Source organism: Rattus norvegicus, chromosome 15 (genome assembly GCF_021556685.1).
Source record: "Rattus norvegicus strain SHRSP/BbbUtx chromosome 15, alternate assembly SHRSP_T2T, whole genome shotgun sequence".
Classification (NCBI taxonomy): domain Eukaryota; kingdom Metazoa; phylum Chordata; class Mammalia; order Rodentia; family Muridae; genus Rattus; species Rattus norvegicus.
In genome coordinates this window covers 57,176,134-57,193,038 of record NC_141548.1, presented here as the reverse complement: position 1 = coordinate 57,193,038, position 16,905 = coordinate 57,176,134, and the positions used below count along the sequence as shown (strand labels likewise).

General features: G+C 42.7%; 1 protein-coding gene across 2 annotated transcripts in view; it reads left to right on the top strand.

Annotated features, from left to right (window-relative positions):
- Positions 1-3,354: 3,354 nt before the first annotated feature.
- Positions 3,355-16,905, top strand: part of Gtf2f2 (general transcription factor IIF subunit 2) — a 121,034-nt gene continuing 107,483 nt past the window's right edge. The window contains exons 1-2 of one of the 2 annotated variants that reach the window (XR_015638175.1): positions 3,355-3,583; positions 6,536-6,609. Coding sequence is in view for 1 of the 2 variants with exons in the window: in NM_031042.3 (NP_112304.2) it covers positions 3,518-3,583; positions 6,536-6,609 (140 nt within the window). In the remaining variant the exon portion in view is untranslated. The remainder of the gene's footprint in view (positions 3,584-6,535; positions 6,610-16,905) is intronic. The other variant, NM_031042.3, reaches the window with a different exon arrangement.

The window sequence follows — 16,905 nt, the reverse complement described above, 5'->3', positions numbered from 1 at the left end:
GTCAACTTACGGGAGAAAGGGTTTATTTGGGGCGGGGCTTCCAGTTGGATAAGAGTTCATTACCATCACAATGAAGAAGTGTGTAGGAAGTTCAGCATAGTAGCAGGAATGGCTGAGAGCTCACATCCACAAGAAGGAAACAGGGTGAACTAGAAATGGCTTGTTCTCTTTAAACCCTATTTCCTAACCTCCTACTTGGATGATCTGCTAAGCTCCTCTTACAGCATTAGTCCATAGTCCCAAAGTCTCCCACATTCCTCCAAAAACCAACATGGTCAGGTTCTTTAAAGTAATAACCCACTTCCAGGTACCAAGTCTGTATTAATTGCTTTCCCACAACTGTGATAAAACGCCATGATCAAGGAAACTTGTTGAACAAAGACTTTATCTTGGGCTTACAGTTCCAGAGTCTGTATTGGTGGGAACAGCAGATGGCAGACAGGTGGCCGGATCTGGAAGTTGAGAACTGAGGGCTCACAATGTCAGACTGCAAGAGGGAAACTGAAAGGGTGCACTCAAAATGGTGTGAGTCATTTTGAAACCTTGATGCCTGACCCACTTACCCACAATGCCAAACTTTCCAAGCATCTCCAAATATCTACAAACTGGGGACCAAGTATTCAAATGCACAGTCTGAAAACAGAACTCTAACCCTCCTGTTGTAATTGTCTCAGAGGCTTACTGCCTCTGTCTGCTAACCTAGGTCTAGTCCTGGGAGCTTCTAGCCTAAAGACAATTTTATCTGGGCCCAGAAGGTTTCCAGCCTTTGAGACTTGCTGCGGAATAAGCTCACCGCTTCCAGTTCTTTCTGACCCCTGGCTGGCTGGTTCAACTCAGCTGTTCTGTCTCAAGCTCCTCTCCAAGCTGACTGATTCAATCTGGCTTCTCTCTTGGCCTCTGAATTTCTCTGCTTGACCTCAAAAATAACTCTTTCAACCTTTTCTAAATACTCTTTCAACCTTTTCTAAATACTCTTTCAACCTTTTCTAATCTTCTGGCTCCTTCTCATTCCCCTTTTCATTCTGACTTCACCTGTGTCTAGCTTGTTCTCTCATCAGTCTATCTCTGTACAACTCTTCTGGTAAACTGCCTCCTTCTCCCTCTCTATACTGCTCTACCCTCCCTCTCAACTCTACTCACTGCTCTCCATGAACTCCAGTCTATTCCCGTACTGCACTCTCTCCCTTAAGTAGCCTCCCTTTCCTCTTTCTCCCTGTGAGAGCTGGCCATACCCTATTCTGTCAGACCTTTCTCTGATTCATCACTTTGTCTGCCACTCAATTAGACATTGCTTCCAAACATGGCTGCTTTCTACTCCAAACTAACTTTACCTTCATTGTTTGGGATTTAAGACGTGTACTAAGGGTGTGTCTGTACTCCAGCCAAAGTGATTAAAGGTGCGTGATAAGGTTAAGGGCTGAGCCTCTCCACAACTAGAAACAGGTTCAAATATCCTGGAACAGTGGTCTATGAGCGACATCTCATCCAAACCATTCTATCTCTCAACCGCTATAACCACCTGCTCTGTAAGTGGGATGGTGCACCATAGGTGCTTCTGTTTACCTGGGGTGTGTTCAATGCAAGTGTCTTATCTTTAAAGCCATCCCTGGGGTGTGCCAGTCTCCTTTGCTTTCCTTCTCACACAGTCCCTATTTTATTTTATTCTTTCTACTTGAACCAAGACCAGAGCAGTTCTCATGTGCTCGCCTTTTAATATGTTAGGCCTGTTTCCAAGCTGTTATAAGAGAATGGAACTTTTCTTGCCAATGAGTGTCTGCTCTTGGCTATCATATTAGTTTAGCGGATCTCAGAGACCTGACAGTTTTCCCCGTCCCTTATGCTGCCCAGATACAGACTCTCTGCAGTTTTGTGCATAGCTCTGGTGTGTGAGTCAATAAATTACTTGCCATTCTTGCAATACCTTACTGTTTGTTTCTCTTCAGCAAAGTTCATTCAAGCAAAGCCCACTGACATTCCACAGTATGTCAAACACTGTGCTGGATGTTGTGCCTATAAAATGAATAAAGCATTATTTTGCATTCATCCATTCTGCTTCAGTAAATCTGGGGCACAAGCAGTATTTCTGTCTAGGAGTTCAGCGAGTAGTGTAGAAGACAACGGTATCCATGCCTTTCATGGTACGGTGTTAAGTATCACACACTGTGGTGTGGAGAAACAGAACTCTCTCTGGGGGTCTCTCTTCCTGGTAGTCTTTGTTTCTTTTCTACTTGTCTTTGTTTATAAGTAGACGTTTGCCAAATGATAGGGCCAGAAAAGGACGGGGCGGGGGGAGTATCTAAGGCACAGGTGTTGGTTTCAAAGAGGTAGTGAAATGGTAGGAGGAAGGGCCTGGAGTCTTCATGTAGGTGGATGGGATTGGTGTGGAATCCTGTGTGGAATTGTGAGAATAGGAGGATCAAACTGAGAGGACCCAGTAAAACACAGGGTAGAATTTCATTCCAAAGGCAAGTGCCAGAGGAAATTACCAAATGAAGACTCAGGAGGCAGAAGCTGTGATGAAAGCTGGCAAGCTCAGAGAGGCAGAGAAAGGACCCAGCTGACCTTCCTACTCTACCAGCTCTCCATGCACTCTCCAACACCCTTCAACTCAAAGTGCCTCCTTTCTCTTGCTTATGTTCACTCTCTGTCAGTTGGTTACTTGCTCTGCCTCTTGATCTAGAGTTGACTTTATTTAGCTCTCGGACCGAGGTGTGCGCACCAATACTGTTCCAGGCCACAAATACTTGTTTACAGTAAACAGAAAGTTCTGGGATCAAAGGCTGCGCCACAGTTATTAACAGATTCTTCCAGTTCACAATCTCAGAGTTCATAGTGTGATTAAATATCCTGCAACAGGAAACTGTTTAAGCAGGGCAGTTAAATAATCAGATTTATTTCTTGCGTGGTGGGTCTTACTGACCCAAATAGATGGCATTTGGGCTTTGGCGTCTGAAAGAGTGTATTCTTCTTGCACAGTGTGAACTTATTTTTAAGTCTCGAAAAGGCATGTGTCCAGCATACTCACTTGTACCTTAGTGCCCACTTGTGCCAATGACATTGGGCCAAGAAAGTGACTTTTACCCCTAAGTCTGTCCTTTAAATGCCTAGCCTCTTCAGCTAGGGTTGGGTATGAATACATACAGTTTTTGTCTGTCTTAACCTTTTTTCCCCCATTTTTGGCACCTTTTCTTTAAATGCACTACTCAGGATTTGGTTTTTCCTTTCTGCACTTGGGTCTCAGGTTTGCATGTTGGCAGGAGTCACACCCACCTGAGAAATTGCGGAAGCAGGAAATTTGTCCCTCGCGGGACGCTGTCCGGACGTACCGTGCGCAGGCGCACTTCTTCATTCAGCGGCGTGTTCCTCTCGTCTTAAGTTTCTAGTTCCCGGCCGGTGAGCCACTCCGGCTTTTCGCGGTCTACTTGTCCCAGCGTCCGGCTCTGGACTGTCTATCGCTCTCTGACGTTCAGTCCCGGGTCGCTGCTTGTGCGCGCACGCCGCCTCACACGACAAACTTATGGCGGAGCGCGGGGAACTCGATCTGACGGGCGCCAAACAGAACACCGGCGTGTGGCTGGTGAAGGTGAGACGCGAGCCCCACGGGGCGCTTCCGAAAGTTCTGGGTCTGTCTTTCCCGGGCCACCGCTGTTCTGAGAAGCGGGTCGCTGTTGCGCCTGTTTGCAGGTTGGAGAACTTACTTTAGGGGCCACAGGGCATCTTTCAGTCTGTCTGTCAATTTCATCCGCCCACCATAGAACTCTGTTTACCGCCAAGACCTGGCCTTCCTGATGTTCCCGAGAAAGCAGTAAATTTTACCCCATGCCGGAAAAGCCCTTGCGGGTTTGTTTGTTTGTTTGTTTTTTGTCTTTGTTTTGGTAAGGTTAACTTTAGTCATGAATGTGTATAAATTAGGTGAGTAGATACACAGTTTTCTGGACCACAAAGTGGAACTGGTCCCTGTGAACTTTTGCTGTTTTGTTTTGAAACAGAATCAATCTCTCTCTCTCTCTCTCTCTCTCTCTCTCTCTCTCTCTCTCTCTCTCTCTTCTCTTCTCTTCTCTTCTCTTCTCTTCTCTTCTCTTCTCTTCTCTCTTTCTCTCTGTCTCTGTCTCTGTCTCTCTCTCTGCTGGTCTGGAAGACTTCTGTCGCTTTACACTGGTAAAGTGTTCCCTGAGTTGGTAATCCAATTGGAGTTTTCCACTGGTAAAGTGTTCCCTGAGTTGGTAATCCAATTGGAGTTTTCGAAAGACCTGGAAGTTCCGAATTCAAAGAGAAGTTTGTTGACTTAGTGTTTTTAAAGAGCGAGTTTAGGTTTCATGAAACTTAACCATCAGTAAATGTTTTAAACGGACACGTGCCAGGCTTTGTTTGCCCCAGTGGTCACCATCTATTTGGGTTACATTTTTTATATGGACTGGGGGACTATTACTCTGTGGGAAATCTCGTTTTAAAAAGCCGTATTTAAATGGGATCATCAACGTTTCCCAAAGTTGGTTTATCAATGATTTATCTTTATAGTGAGTGTCAATGTTTTAAGCACATGGCTGAGTTCTCATCAAGACAAGGTGTCTTTTCCTGTCCATTACTCTGAACAGCTCCCGTTTGCCAGTTCTGCAGACCATGTTAAGTTTTTCAAACCATTTAACAGTTTCTGGTGATTCTTTGTACCTGTACCCAGTGTTGATTGCCTCCACCTCCAAGTCACTTTCTTTGCACTTTGATTAGTGTTTGGCACATATTACTTTCCCAGTGTGTGATGAATATAAGAAATTGAAAAGGCTGTATATCAGAGAGACACAAAACTAAAGTGGGTGGGGGTTAGTCTTCTCAGTTTCATCAGATTAAGAGCTTATGCAGTTAGTGAAGCACACCTTTGGGTGTGTTTGTGGTGCTGTTTTCTGGAGGCAAAGTAGGTCATGAGGGCTATGATCTAATTAAGGGATTAGTTACTCCTTAGGTGGATTTGTAATATGGCGTCTCTGGGAAGTAGTGAAAGGTGGTGAGGTGAGGGCCTAGTTGGAAGAGGTAGATACTGGCGGTATGTTCTTAGGGCTGCCCTGGCCCTGTCTATATCTTCTCTATATCGTGGCCATTGCGATGTGAGCTTGCAGTGCTCCTCCTCGCTTTTCCACAGATAGAGACTAAGATACCCAGTGCAAAATAAATCTTTAATTGTTTCTGTCAGATATTTGGTCACAGTGACTAAAGTCTGATTAATACAAATAATACAGCAGAGGGTTGTAAGTAACAGGAGAAAAGAAAACCTACTCTCTTCCTTTCCTCTCCCTTCCCTTCTCTCCCTGTCTTTTCATCTTTCCCTTTCTCATTCTCTTCCTTTCTGTAGTTCAGGCTGGCCTGGAACTCACTGTGTAACCCAGGCTGGCCTTAAACTCATGGTAATCCTCCACCTCTGTGCGTTTAGAGCATCTGTGCTTCTTGCGTATTTATGTTAGATAAATAAAGCAGAGCTATCAAGTAGGTGCTCCTGTGGTGCTGCACACCTTTAATCTGAGTGCTTGAGAGGTTAGCCTGGTCTACATTTGTGAGTCAGGGGAATGTAGTAAGACCCAGAAGCCAGAAGAGGGCATTGGATCTCCTGGTACTACCGTTATAGCTGGTTATGAACTGCCATGTGGGTGCTGGGAGTCAAACCTAGGTCCTCTGGAAGAGCAGCCAGTACTTTTAATGCTGGGCCGTTTTTCTAGCTCCCATCAAACTTAAATATTCAAACCATTAAAAATTTCACACGCTATTTTGAGATACGCTGCCCACAATCTCACCTAGCTTTATTTCTGAGTCGTATCAGTATCCCTGGGTTCAGTTTTCATATCTGTAGACGGGGGAGAGTACATTTGAGTTTGAAAAGAGATTGAGGGGATGAATTTCCGATGTCTACAAGGTGTCTGACAGAATTGTCTCCTCAGCCTTCCTCTTTTCCAGCCTCCGGCATATCATCTGACACCCTTTGGTAGTCCAGTAAGTTAATATGATGAACTTACACAGAATCGAATACATAACAACCAGTCTTTCTTACTCCTTTTTTAAAACCATAACTGTAGTCAAGGTACTGCCCCACTCCCCCAGCCCCCATAATCTTGTTTCCCCTTTGCAGCCCCAACAGCTGTGTCTCAGTCCTGTATTCATTGTGATCATGTTATTATTCTGAGATTACTATGAGACAACTGGCACTCAATGAATACTTATGCCCCACAACACATATGCTTCGTGCTTTATTAAATCTCTTTGCTTCTCATAACAGAATAGCTGAAAGGTAGATACTGATTTCAAGATCTAAAGGACTGTGAAGAACAGAGGCAGATTACTTAGTAGAATTAATGTATTTTTTCTTCTTAGAATTTATCCCTTGCTTACTTCTGTATCTGGGTTTTAGACACAGTATTTTTATGGTTAAGAACAAAGTCCCTTGAGGTGCCTTGACCTTGAATCCTGTTCTATCATTTACTAATTGTATAACCTCAAGGAAGGTATATAATTCCTGGGTATATCATCTCTGAAATGTTTTGCTTTATTTTAGGTTCCTAAATATTTGTCCCAGCAATGGGCAAAAGCCCCTGGAAGAGGTGAAGTTGGGAAACTGAGGATTGCCAAGTAAGTTATTTATATACGTATATAAATATTATATATAATATATACATATAGTATATATGTATAGCACATATACTATAAGTTTTTAAAAGCTGTTGTGTTTGAAAATGTTTATAATGGCTTTTGAATTAATTACATTCTTAGAGAACTTATTTAGAAGATAAGAGTTATTGAGGTTGTTAAAGCAGGTCATGCGATACTTATATATTCCTTGAGGAGACAGGCTTGTACATGTGTGATAGGTAGTGTGACTATAGAGCTAAATTTATTGGTGGAGTTTACTGGTAGTGCAGGAGCAGATGATATGGTTTCCCCGTCCCTTCATCTGTTTGTGGTGTGCAGAGGTGTGTTTGGGCTAGGTATACTGAGAAAGTACTTTGATGGAAGGACTTTGGCACTATCATTGTTCCTGCTTAAAGGTCTATGGAAGGACATAGGGGAACATCTATTTCACCTGAGACTTTATGTTCCATTCTTTCCATACAGTCACATAAGGGGCATTGAACCCAGGTTCTCCATGCTAGAAAATATTCTATCGCTGGGCTTCACCTTTATCCTTTATTAACCTACTTTGTTTGTTTGTTTAGTTTATTTCAAGTCAAGGTTTTTCTATGTAGCTCTGGATGTCCTGGAACTTGTTCTGTATGTAGGTCAGGGTGGCCCTGAATTCAGAGATCTGCGTGCCTCTGTCTTTTGAGTGCTGGGATTAAAGGCTTGCACCGCCATGCCTGACTTCATCCATTCCCTTAAAAAAGATTATTTTATACAGATGAGGTTTTTGGCGGTACGTGTATCTGTGCACTGTTTGCCTGGTACTTGAAGAGACCAGAAGGTATCTGACCCCTTGGAACTGAGATACAGATAGTTCTTAACCACTGAGGGTGCTAGAAATTGAACCCAAGTCATCTGGAAGAGCAGCTGGTGCTCTTGACTGCTGAACTCTTTCCAGCCCCTTACCCAGCTACTTTTCTTCCAACTTCACTGAGATTCTCATGCCTGGTGGTTCATTGAAATAGCTCTCATCTGTTACTGATGTCCCTACCTTTTAGTCTCTTAGAACAAAAACCATTTTATTTGTTCACAGTTTTCTGGATTTTTTTCTGATTGGGGCTGACCTGGAAGGCCTTCCTGACTGGACTGGTCTTGTTAATTATTGAGTAGCTTGGTGTCAGCTGGGCAGGGGCCATCTCATTCATCTCCAGCATATTCTTTCATTGGTGGTGAGAGTTCACATTGGCTACAGGAAAGGGGGCTTACAAGTACAAGAAGTTTCCAAGCCTGAACTTATGTCTGTTTGCTAAAGTCTTGGTGGTCAAAACCAAATTCAAGGGTCGGCACAGATTTCAACACCAAAGGATTTATTGCTGTGAAAAATGTTATTGGACATTTACATAGCAGCTGTCTTGATGGCCCTCATCAGAGTTGACACGGCTGTACAACTGCTATGCCATCCATCGGGGCAGCGTCTGCCTTCCTTGTCTCCTTTGTATACTTTGCTAGGCTCCCCCAGTCCCCAACTCAGCATCTTAGTTTACATGATTCCTCCTCTCATCAGTTCTTTTCTCTTTTCAGTCTTTTTTAAAGTGGCCTCTTCTCTTCTACTAGCTTTAACTGCTCAAATGTAGCCCTCCCCCAACTCTAAGTTGGTAACGCTGGCCATCTCTTCTATTCCCACTTTGGTGTCTCAAGTGCATCTTAGGCTTAGTAATGGCTGCCTGGTGCTGTTGGAAGTATCTGAGAATTCACCTTTTCAGGGACCATTTTAAAGCTTCCTCAAGACACACACATGGTTCTGGGGTTAGACTTTCTCCCCCTCTTTGTTGTAAATGCATTTTAAAAAGTGACAGTATTTCTCTATCCCTGGCTAGCTTCCAAATGAATGAGACAGAGACACTAGATTCTTTTAAATCAAGCTTTACTGCACAAGTCCTGGGCAGCCATTGATCTGTTCTAATCCTCTGAGCTCATCTGGCTCCCTCCCAGCCCAAATCCCCAAGATAGCTGCATTTTAATATCGGTCTGGATGTCTTCCCCCAGGCTGTCTCTGAGGACCCCTTTCTCCTGGTGAATGTCCCATCCCATCTCTAACACTCCCCCCTCCCCTGGCTAGTGGAAGTCCTGTTCTGTTCTCCCTTCTACCCATATTGACAGAGAATAAATGGGGAGCAGTGTTTATACAAGCTTGAAGCAGAAGATAATTGAAATAAGCATCATAATGCCATGTCCAGCAACAACAAGATAGGGTCAGAGAAGTCAGCATCCGAGTGCCTCAAGGGTAATCTTTACATAGTGCACCAGAACATTTTGCCTGCACTTTATCTTACTTGAGGTTCTGTCTTGAAATTCTTTGTTTCTTGTGTGACATTGTGCAGTTATATACTGAACCCCTTGTCATCTGGTGTGATTTCACTAGACTCTGGATGGTTATGTGTAGTTGTTGGCTTTGGGACTTACCTTAGCTTCCTTGTTTGTGAAGTGTGAGTGTTAGCACTAATGGTTCTCCAGGTCATAGGGCAGTGTTATAAGACAGTCGAAGCTTAGGGCTTGTTAAATGACTTTGTAAACTTAAGCATTACATTCCTGTCAATCTGTACAAAAACTGTGCCTATTGGAAGAGATCAGCATGACCTCTCTTAGTGTGACAGACTGAGACATACGGGAACTAGGTCCAGGGAAGTCATGCAGGCCCCAAATACTGCATCGGTCACTGAAATGAGATGTCACAGGGGATGTTCAAGTAGAGATGGCTATACTTCAGTTCTTCATTGCTGTAAGCGCTGGGGCTTACTCACCAAGCCAGGGCTAACTGACTGTGGTCAGACGGAGTGTCAATCAGGACAGCCCAGAGGGATCTCAGCAAGACTGAGGCTGAGACAACTTTATTTCAAGCAGTTTTATTTTTTATACACTTATCAAAACAGTGTAATGGTAGTTTCCTGGATACAATCATGGTTGTAAGCTACATGGGGCATACAAGAGTAATGTCTAAGACTAATTGTTCAGCCAAGCTTCTCTATCAGTAGTTCGACCCCTTGGGGTTTGAACGACCCTTACACAGGGATCACCCAAAATCACCAGACACAAGGATATTTACATTACAGTTCATAACAGTAGCAAAATTGGTCATTACCGCATGAGGAATATAAAAGCTTGGCTGGAAGTAACATAGAAATACTGTGCATGTGTGTTTTCTTACATAAGTAATACATTCCCCTTTTTTGTATTTAAAAAAAAAAAACCACCTTAATACAAATAGTCATCTCAATTTCCCATTCACACTCTTTGGAGGTGGTGACAGTTTGGTGTGGAAGCCTCTAGATTGCATCCTGATTATTTTTGATGTGTAACATATGGATGCAGTTTTGAAGCATCTTTGTTTATTCCACTGAACTCTCAGACTCAGTGTAGCTAATTTCAGAAGGTAGCACAGAACTCTAATTGTGTTGTCATTCGCTGTTGTATGGAGGCACAAGGCTCTGGTTTATTACTGCTCTGTTTTTCTTTGTCTCCTCCTCTGACTATAGCTAGTCCCCCTGTTCCCTGGGTCTTTTTAGAAAGAAAATCCTTAGTAGAAGTAACTTGAAAACACTTCAATAAATTACATCGAGGAGAAAGTAAACATGCCAGAATTTCCTTAGGAAAAAAAAAGCAATCTTTTAGTTGATGTCTCTCTACCCAAAATGACACATAGTTTTACCTTATAGAAGATCTGGCCTCTTTACTAATAGCACACCTATACTAAATAGTCGGCTGAGATTACTGGAGAGAGGCTTGAAAACAGCTTGCCCCAGTAGACTGCGTTCTCCCATGTGTCTTGTTTATGTTCCTGTCTCATGGAGTTTGTGCTGCTATTGCTGAAGTACCTAGTTTACTCTTAGAAAATGTCCAATGGATGAGGGATAGCTTAGAAGTGAGTGTGACTGAGTTACCAGGGTTTCAGTTGATATCTTGCATATTATGTCATCAGATTTTTATACCTGTAAACTGGTCTCCATTAACAGATGTTTGTTTAGAATAAAATGGGGTGATTATCATCATGGCAGGAAGCCTAGTGGCATCCAGGCAGACTTGGTGCTGTAGAAGGAGCTGAGAGTTAAACATCTTGATCTGAAGTCAGCCAGGAAGAGGCTTGACACTCCACACTGGGCAGAGCTTGAGCACTGGGAGTCAGTAAGGCCTAACCCCACAGTGTCACACTTCCTCCAACAAAGACACACCTACTCTAGTACACGAGTCTATGAGGGCCAAACCTATTTAAACAACCACAGTTACTTACCCCCTGTTTTCTTATCTGTTAAAAGGAAAAGTATTGATTCCTCATGTTCACTTTATGTGTTTAAAGTGCTTAGTTGGTAAGTCATAGCATATATCACATACAGTAGGTACCATGTGGTGCAGGTAGACCTCTCTATATATACCAAACCCCCCAGGGTTAAGGAGAGTGTGCTGTGTAGCATAGGCCAGAAGTTAGGAAGAGGTACACAGTAAGCTGCTCATCTCTACACAGATAGGCTTCGGGGTGGAGAGACAGAGAAGCAGAAGGGAGGGAAAAAACATGCAGCTGAGGTGGGGAACAACTTTCTGTTGTAAAGATATTAAAAATAAAAAATGTATTATTGTCTTTTACCTCACTAGGTCTGGCACCGTGGTGCCCCAAGATATCTGCTAGATATCTTGGTGGAAACACATTCCAACTTCGCAGCGGCCCAGTGTCTCCTGCCGCTGCACACTTTCCTACACTCAAACCGTCACATAAAAGAACACACAACACAATAATCTTTGACCCAATTGATAAGATATAATTGCCCACTTAATCATACAAAGCCTGGTGCCATCCATCCCTTAGGAACATTAATAACAACCTGTAACTACACAGAGCGGAATCTTAACATCAGCCTTCATTGTCCTGCCACAGCTTCTCTCCTTCTCCCTCCTGTCTCCTCCTTTCCGTTCCAGTCCCCTCCTCCTCCTCCAAACTTCTCTCCCGCCCATCCTTCCTTCTCCTCCAATGACAGGCCTCCTTCTATCTTGTACCTGCCTCTCACTTTACAGATTCAAGGGGGAGAAGGTTCTGGTGAAGTCACCTGATTCCTGAGTAGTGACTAGGCTGCTGTCTTTGGGGCAGTGGGATTAGCATCAAAATACAGATAACTCCAGGGCAAACCACAACAACTTTCCTCAAATTTGGATCCCATTTAATATCTGAGAAACGGAGTGCAGCTGTAACTATGCAGAATGACACCTTATGTGGATAGTTGGACATAGGGCCAATTAGGTAAATCAGTTTATGAGATGTCCTGATTCCCTCTGTACTTTATTTTGTGCTTTTTGAGGTCCATCATCCCACCTGAGTTTCTAGTCTGCTTTAGCTTCTTTAATTTTACATTACCATCTTCCTCATAGCACTTATTATTTTCTCTGTGCTGCATTTTATCTATAATCTTGAGTACTATGCATAGATGTCTTTTCAGAGACAATTGATATCTAGCTTTATTTCTTAATAGATTTAAAGTCCCAGATCATTTGGGGCCTATTAATAATAAATGTCTGCAAATAAATCAATGAGGTAAAAGTTGAATGAATTCAGGATAAATTTACAGTGCTGACATCATTTAAATTGGCACAGACTGTTGGAAAGACAGTGTTTATGTGTGTCTATGCATAGAGCAACACATGCAGCATGCACATTACACAGTACTGCTGCTCAGAACAAAATGGAGTTGTAAGTCACTGTTCCCTGGTAGGTGCTTTATAGCTCGGCACTGTTTTTAGTTCTTACTGCTACCATCCCAGACAGACACAGTGAGACAGAGCTGACACTGGCTCAGCTGAGGATTGGGTTAGTGAGAATAAAAGATGAATAATAAAATATCCTTGCCTTGTTCTCAGCAGTCTCATCAACTTCTAGGAATTTATCCCATGAACCAAGTCAGTGACGATAAGCAAAGATACAGTCTCAATCCTTAGTAGGGATTGCTTAAATATACTGGACACAGCTTTTAATTGTTGAAGTCATTCTTAAGACTTCATTCATTCAGGTTTTCCAGTCATCTCTGTATTATTTTATAACAATGATCCAGTTTAGAATCTTACATTGCATTCTTTTGTTGTGTGTTTTTAATTTTTCTTCATTCAATCTAGACTCTTCTGAACCCATTTCTTGAACCTTTCTAATGTATAAACTTTAATATTGTTGATATCTACAAGGCAGTAATCTTAATAAATATGTGTCTGTCTGATGGTTCTTCATGATTAGATTTGAGTAGATTTGAGTCATATATCCTTGGCAGAGGATAGATAGCAAAGTACAGCTGGATATTTTTGGTGCTCTAGAGGGATTTTGCATTTTGTTTTGTTTCAGATGGTATTAATTTGACCACCTGATTGCAGGGTGTCTTCTAAGTTTATTTTGAAGTTCCCCTCACTCTGTTAGGTTCCCATTGTGTCTTCTTTAGAGAGAGGCTGTCTTCTGTTGCTAGGAGTATCAAGACATGTTTCAGGGGCCTTCCTATATAGATGTCCTTCCTTCTGCAGCACACTTTCAGCTAAGCCATTATGTCCTTTATAGAGATAGCCTTGTTTTGACAACTTGCCCTAGGATATCCTTCAACCCTGAGTATATCCGCTTTACTCCGTTTGGATTATGACTGTACTGTCCAGTCCACCTACCTCAGCTATCTCTCTGGTATTGCCTAATGGCTTTTGAGCTTAATTGTTCAGGCAGCAGAAACCAACCTCCAGTGTAACTAACTGATGATTTCATAGTTCTTAACTAGGGAAAGAAAGACATTTACTGTCTATCACTGACCTTTTTTGGTATCAGATCCAAGAAATATTTTGAAAGTGAAGAACAGAGACATGATTTGTTTGGTGGGGGAGTTGTCGTCTTGAGGCAAGGTTTCTCTGTGTAACAGAGCCCTGGCTGTTCTGGACTCATTTTGTAGACCGGGGTGCCTTGGAACTCACAGAGATACCCTTGCCTCTGCCTCCAATGTGCTGGGATTAAAGGTGTTTGCTACTGCACTTGGCTTTTTTTTTTTAGCAAGAAGAATGAGTGGAGCTTGGAGAAATGTTGTGGGTGTTGGGAAATTACTTAGAGTAGTGAAGGAGGAAGAATAGATATAGCATTTTTTTTTCTTTTTTCTTTTTTTGGAGCTGAGGACCAAACCCAGGCCCTTGTGCTTGCTAGGCAAGCGCTCTACCACTGAGCTAAATCCCCAACCCCTAGGTATAGCATTTTGATAAACTGAAGGTTAGGCCAGGTGTTTACCTCATTGCTCTCTGGAGATACTGTTTATAAAAATAGCTGGTGTTGTCCATTTTGGCCACAGATCTTTAGACAAAAGATACGTGATAGTTTTAATGTGGAATAATAAAGTTTTGTTTACTTCATTAACACATACAAAGGCAAAGATATATGTATTTACCTTTTAAAAAAGTTAGTTTTTCAACAACAAGCTTTTGCTTCCTATGAAGTTAACCTGTCAAAGAGTTCATTAATCTGTCCTCATTCTAGCTAAGTTGCTGCTATAATTATGTAAAAAGGAAATTACTCTCCCCTCCTGTGTTCCCTAATTGCATCTGGGTGATTTTCTTGTTTTCCAGACTGGAAATGTCAGTGTGATCTTTAATCCATTCTTTTTCACTTCCTCCCACTTCCAGTCATTTCCTCTTCTATTAGTTCTGACAGATTAACAACTCACGTGGACTTCTTCCTCCATTTTACCACCACCTGGGTCAAACCTAAATTCTGTTTTCTGGGACTTTTGTGTTCACCTCTATTTAATCCAGTAAACATTATAAAGTGATTTTCTTCTCAGTTAGGGTTTTACTGCTGTGAGGAGGCACTATGACCATGGCAAGTCTTATGAAGGAAAATATTTAATTGGGGCTGACTTACAATTGACAGGTCTAATCCATGACTATCGTGGTGGGAAACATGGCAGAATGCAGGCTGATATGGTGGTGTTGGAGAGGTATCTGAGAGGTCTATATCTAGAGGCAGCAGAAGAGACAGTGAGCTGCTAACCTTGTTTGAGTTTCTGAGACCTCAAAGTCCACCCCCAGTGATACACTTCCGCTAACAAAGCCACACCTACTTCAACATGGCCACACCTCCTAATAGTGCCACTTCCTTTGGGCCTGTGGGGACCCTTTTTCAAATTACCACATTCTACACGTGTTTGAAAGTCTAAATTTTGTCTGAGATTCATGGTAACCTCTTAACTGTAATTCCCTTTAAAATTAAAATAAAAAACCAAATCATGCACCTCCTACATTTAATGGGACAGGATATCCATTACCATTCCAAAACGGAGGAAAGGGGCACAGTGAGGGGCACAGTGAGGGACACAGTGAGGGGCACAGTGAGGGAATATTGGACCAAAGCAAGACTGAAAACCAGCTGGGCAGACTGCAGGCCCTGCATCTCCACGTCTGATGTTAAGTGCTCTCAAGCTCCAACTCCCTTCAGCTTTGTTGACTGCAGCACACTTCTCTCGCCCTGCTTCTGTCCCCTTAGCAGCTTCCCACAGCAAGTGTCCCACAACTCCGGCATCTCTAGCATCTAGCAACACAGTCCAGGCTTTACCCTCACAGCTTCACAGAATGGTCTTTCTAGGCTTCTCTGCGGGAGCTTCCCCACAAACAACCTTGGCCTCTGCAGCTTTCCTCAGCAGCTTTCCTCAGCCATGGAGATTCTATAACCCCTTTCTTTCTATCCTTGATTCTAAAGCCCTAACCACATAGCTGAATCTGCCAACTTCTGCTCCTTGCTGGAGCTGGAACATGGATCTACTTTTCACCATATGCATTTTCACCAGCTCTCTGTCTTCCATAGTTTCCTTCCATGCCTAAGCTTGGCTACCCTGAACTTGCTTTGTAGAGCAGACTGGCTTTGTACTCTGAAATCTGCCTGCCTCTGCCTCCCCAGCGCTGAGATTAAAGATGTCAGTCACCATGGCTGCCCCCAAGCTTTTCTTTAATTCCTTTTCACAAGTCAGAAACTGAGGTCACCACTCCCTTTATTCCATTTAGCATCTCCTTGAACACAGGGTTTAGCTCCATTCCACTTTCTAGTGCTCCCTTTCTCCTCAAATCATACATTTTGTTAACTTTCCTTGCTTAGCTTGCTCCTTTTCCTTATAGATCTGCCTATGTGTAGCCACTAATATCCACATGACACAGTCCACACTTGTGTGTTTTGAAATCTCCTCTGCAAAGGCAATTAATCCAAAACTCTTCAGTTTGGCCTCAGGCTGATGTTTTGGACAAGGGCAGAAAGCAGCCACATCCTTCACTAAAATATAAAGAACAGAATAGCCTCTAGGCCACATCCTAACATTCATCTTCTCTGAAAGCTCTTGAGGTAGGTCCCTACAGTTAAAAATCACTGTACATACAACATTCAACTACTTTTCTTACCTAAAGACCACATTCCTGCAAACAAAAGCATGGTCAAGCCTGTTACAGCAACACCCCAGTCCCTGGTACCAACTTCTGTCTTAGGATGTCTATTGCTGTGAAGAGACACTGTGACCAGGCAGCTCTTGTAAAGGGAAGTATTTAATTGGGGCATGCTTACAGGGTTTCAGAGGTTTAGTCCATTATCATGGTTAGAGGAGCATGGTGGCATGGTGTTAGAGAAGTAGCTGAGAGTTCTACCTTTGAATCTGTAGGCATCAGGAGAAGGGAGACTCTGGACTTGAAATGGGCTTTTTAAAACTTTTAAAACCCCAGTGACATACTTCCTCCAACAAGGCCACATACCTATTAATTCTTAAAAATAATGCTACTCCCTGGTGACTAAGTACTCACATTTTTGAGCTGATATGGGTCATTCTTATTCAAACCACCACAGGTAGGTTTTATTGACTGAGGAAACTGCTCATAGTAAAGGTCTGAGGAGTGGAATGAAATAGAAAATATCTTCCTGTATGAGGTAACCCAATCACAGAAAAACACACGTGTTATGCACTCATTGATAAGTGTAAATTAACCCAAAAGTTCGAATTACCCAAGATGCAATCCATAGACCACACGAAACTCAAGAAGGATGACCAAAATGCACATGCTTCACTCCTTCTTAAAAATGGGAACAAAAATATCCATAGGAGGGGATAGGGAGGCAAAGTTTAGAGCAGAGACTGAAGGAACAGCCATTCAGAGCCTGCCCCACATGTGACCCATATATGTACAGCCACCAAAATAGATAAGATGGATGAAGCTAAGAAGTGCATGCTGACAGGAACTGGATATAGATCTCTCCTGAGAGACACAGCCAGAACATGTCATATATAG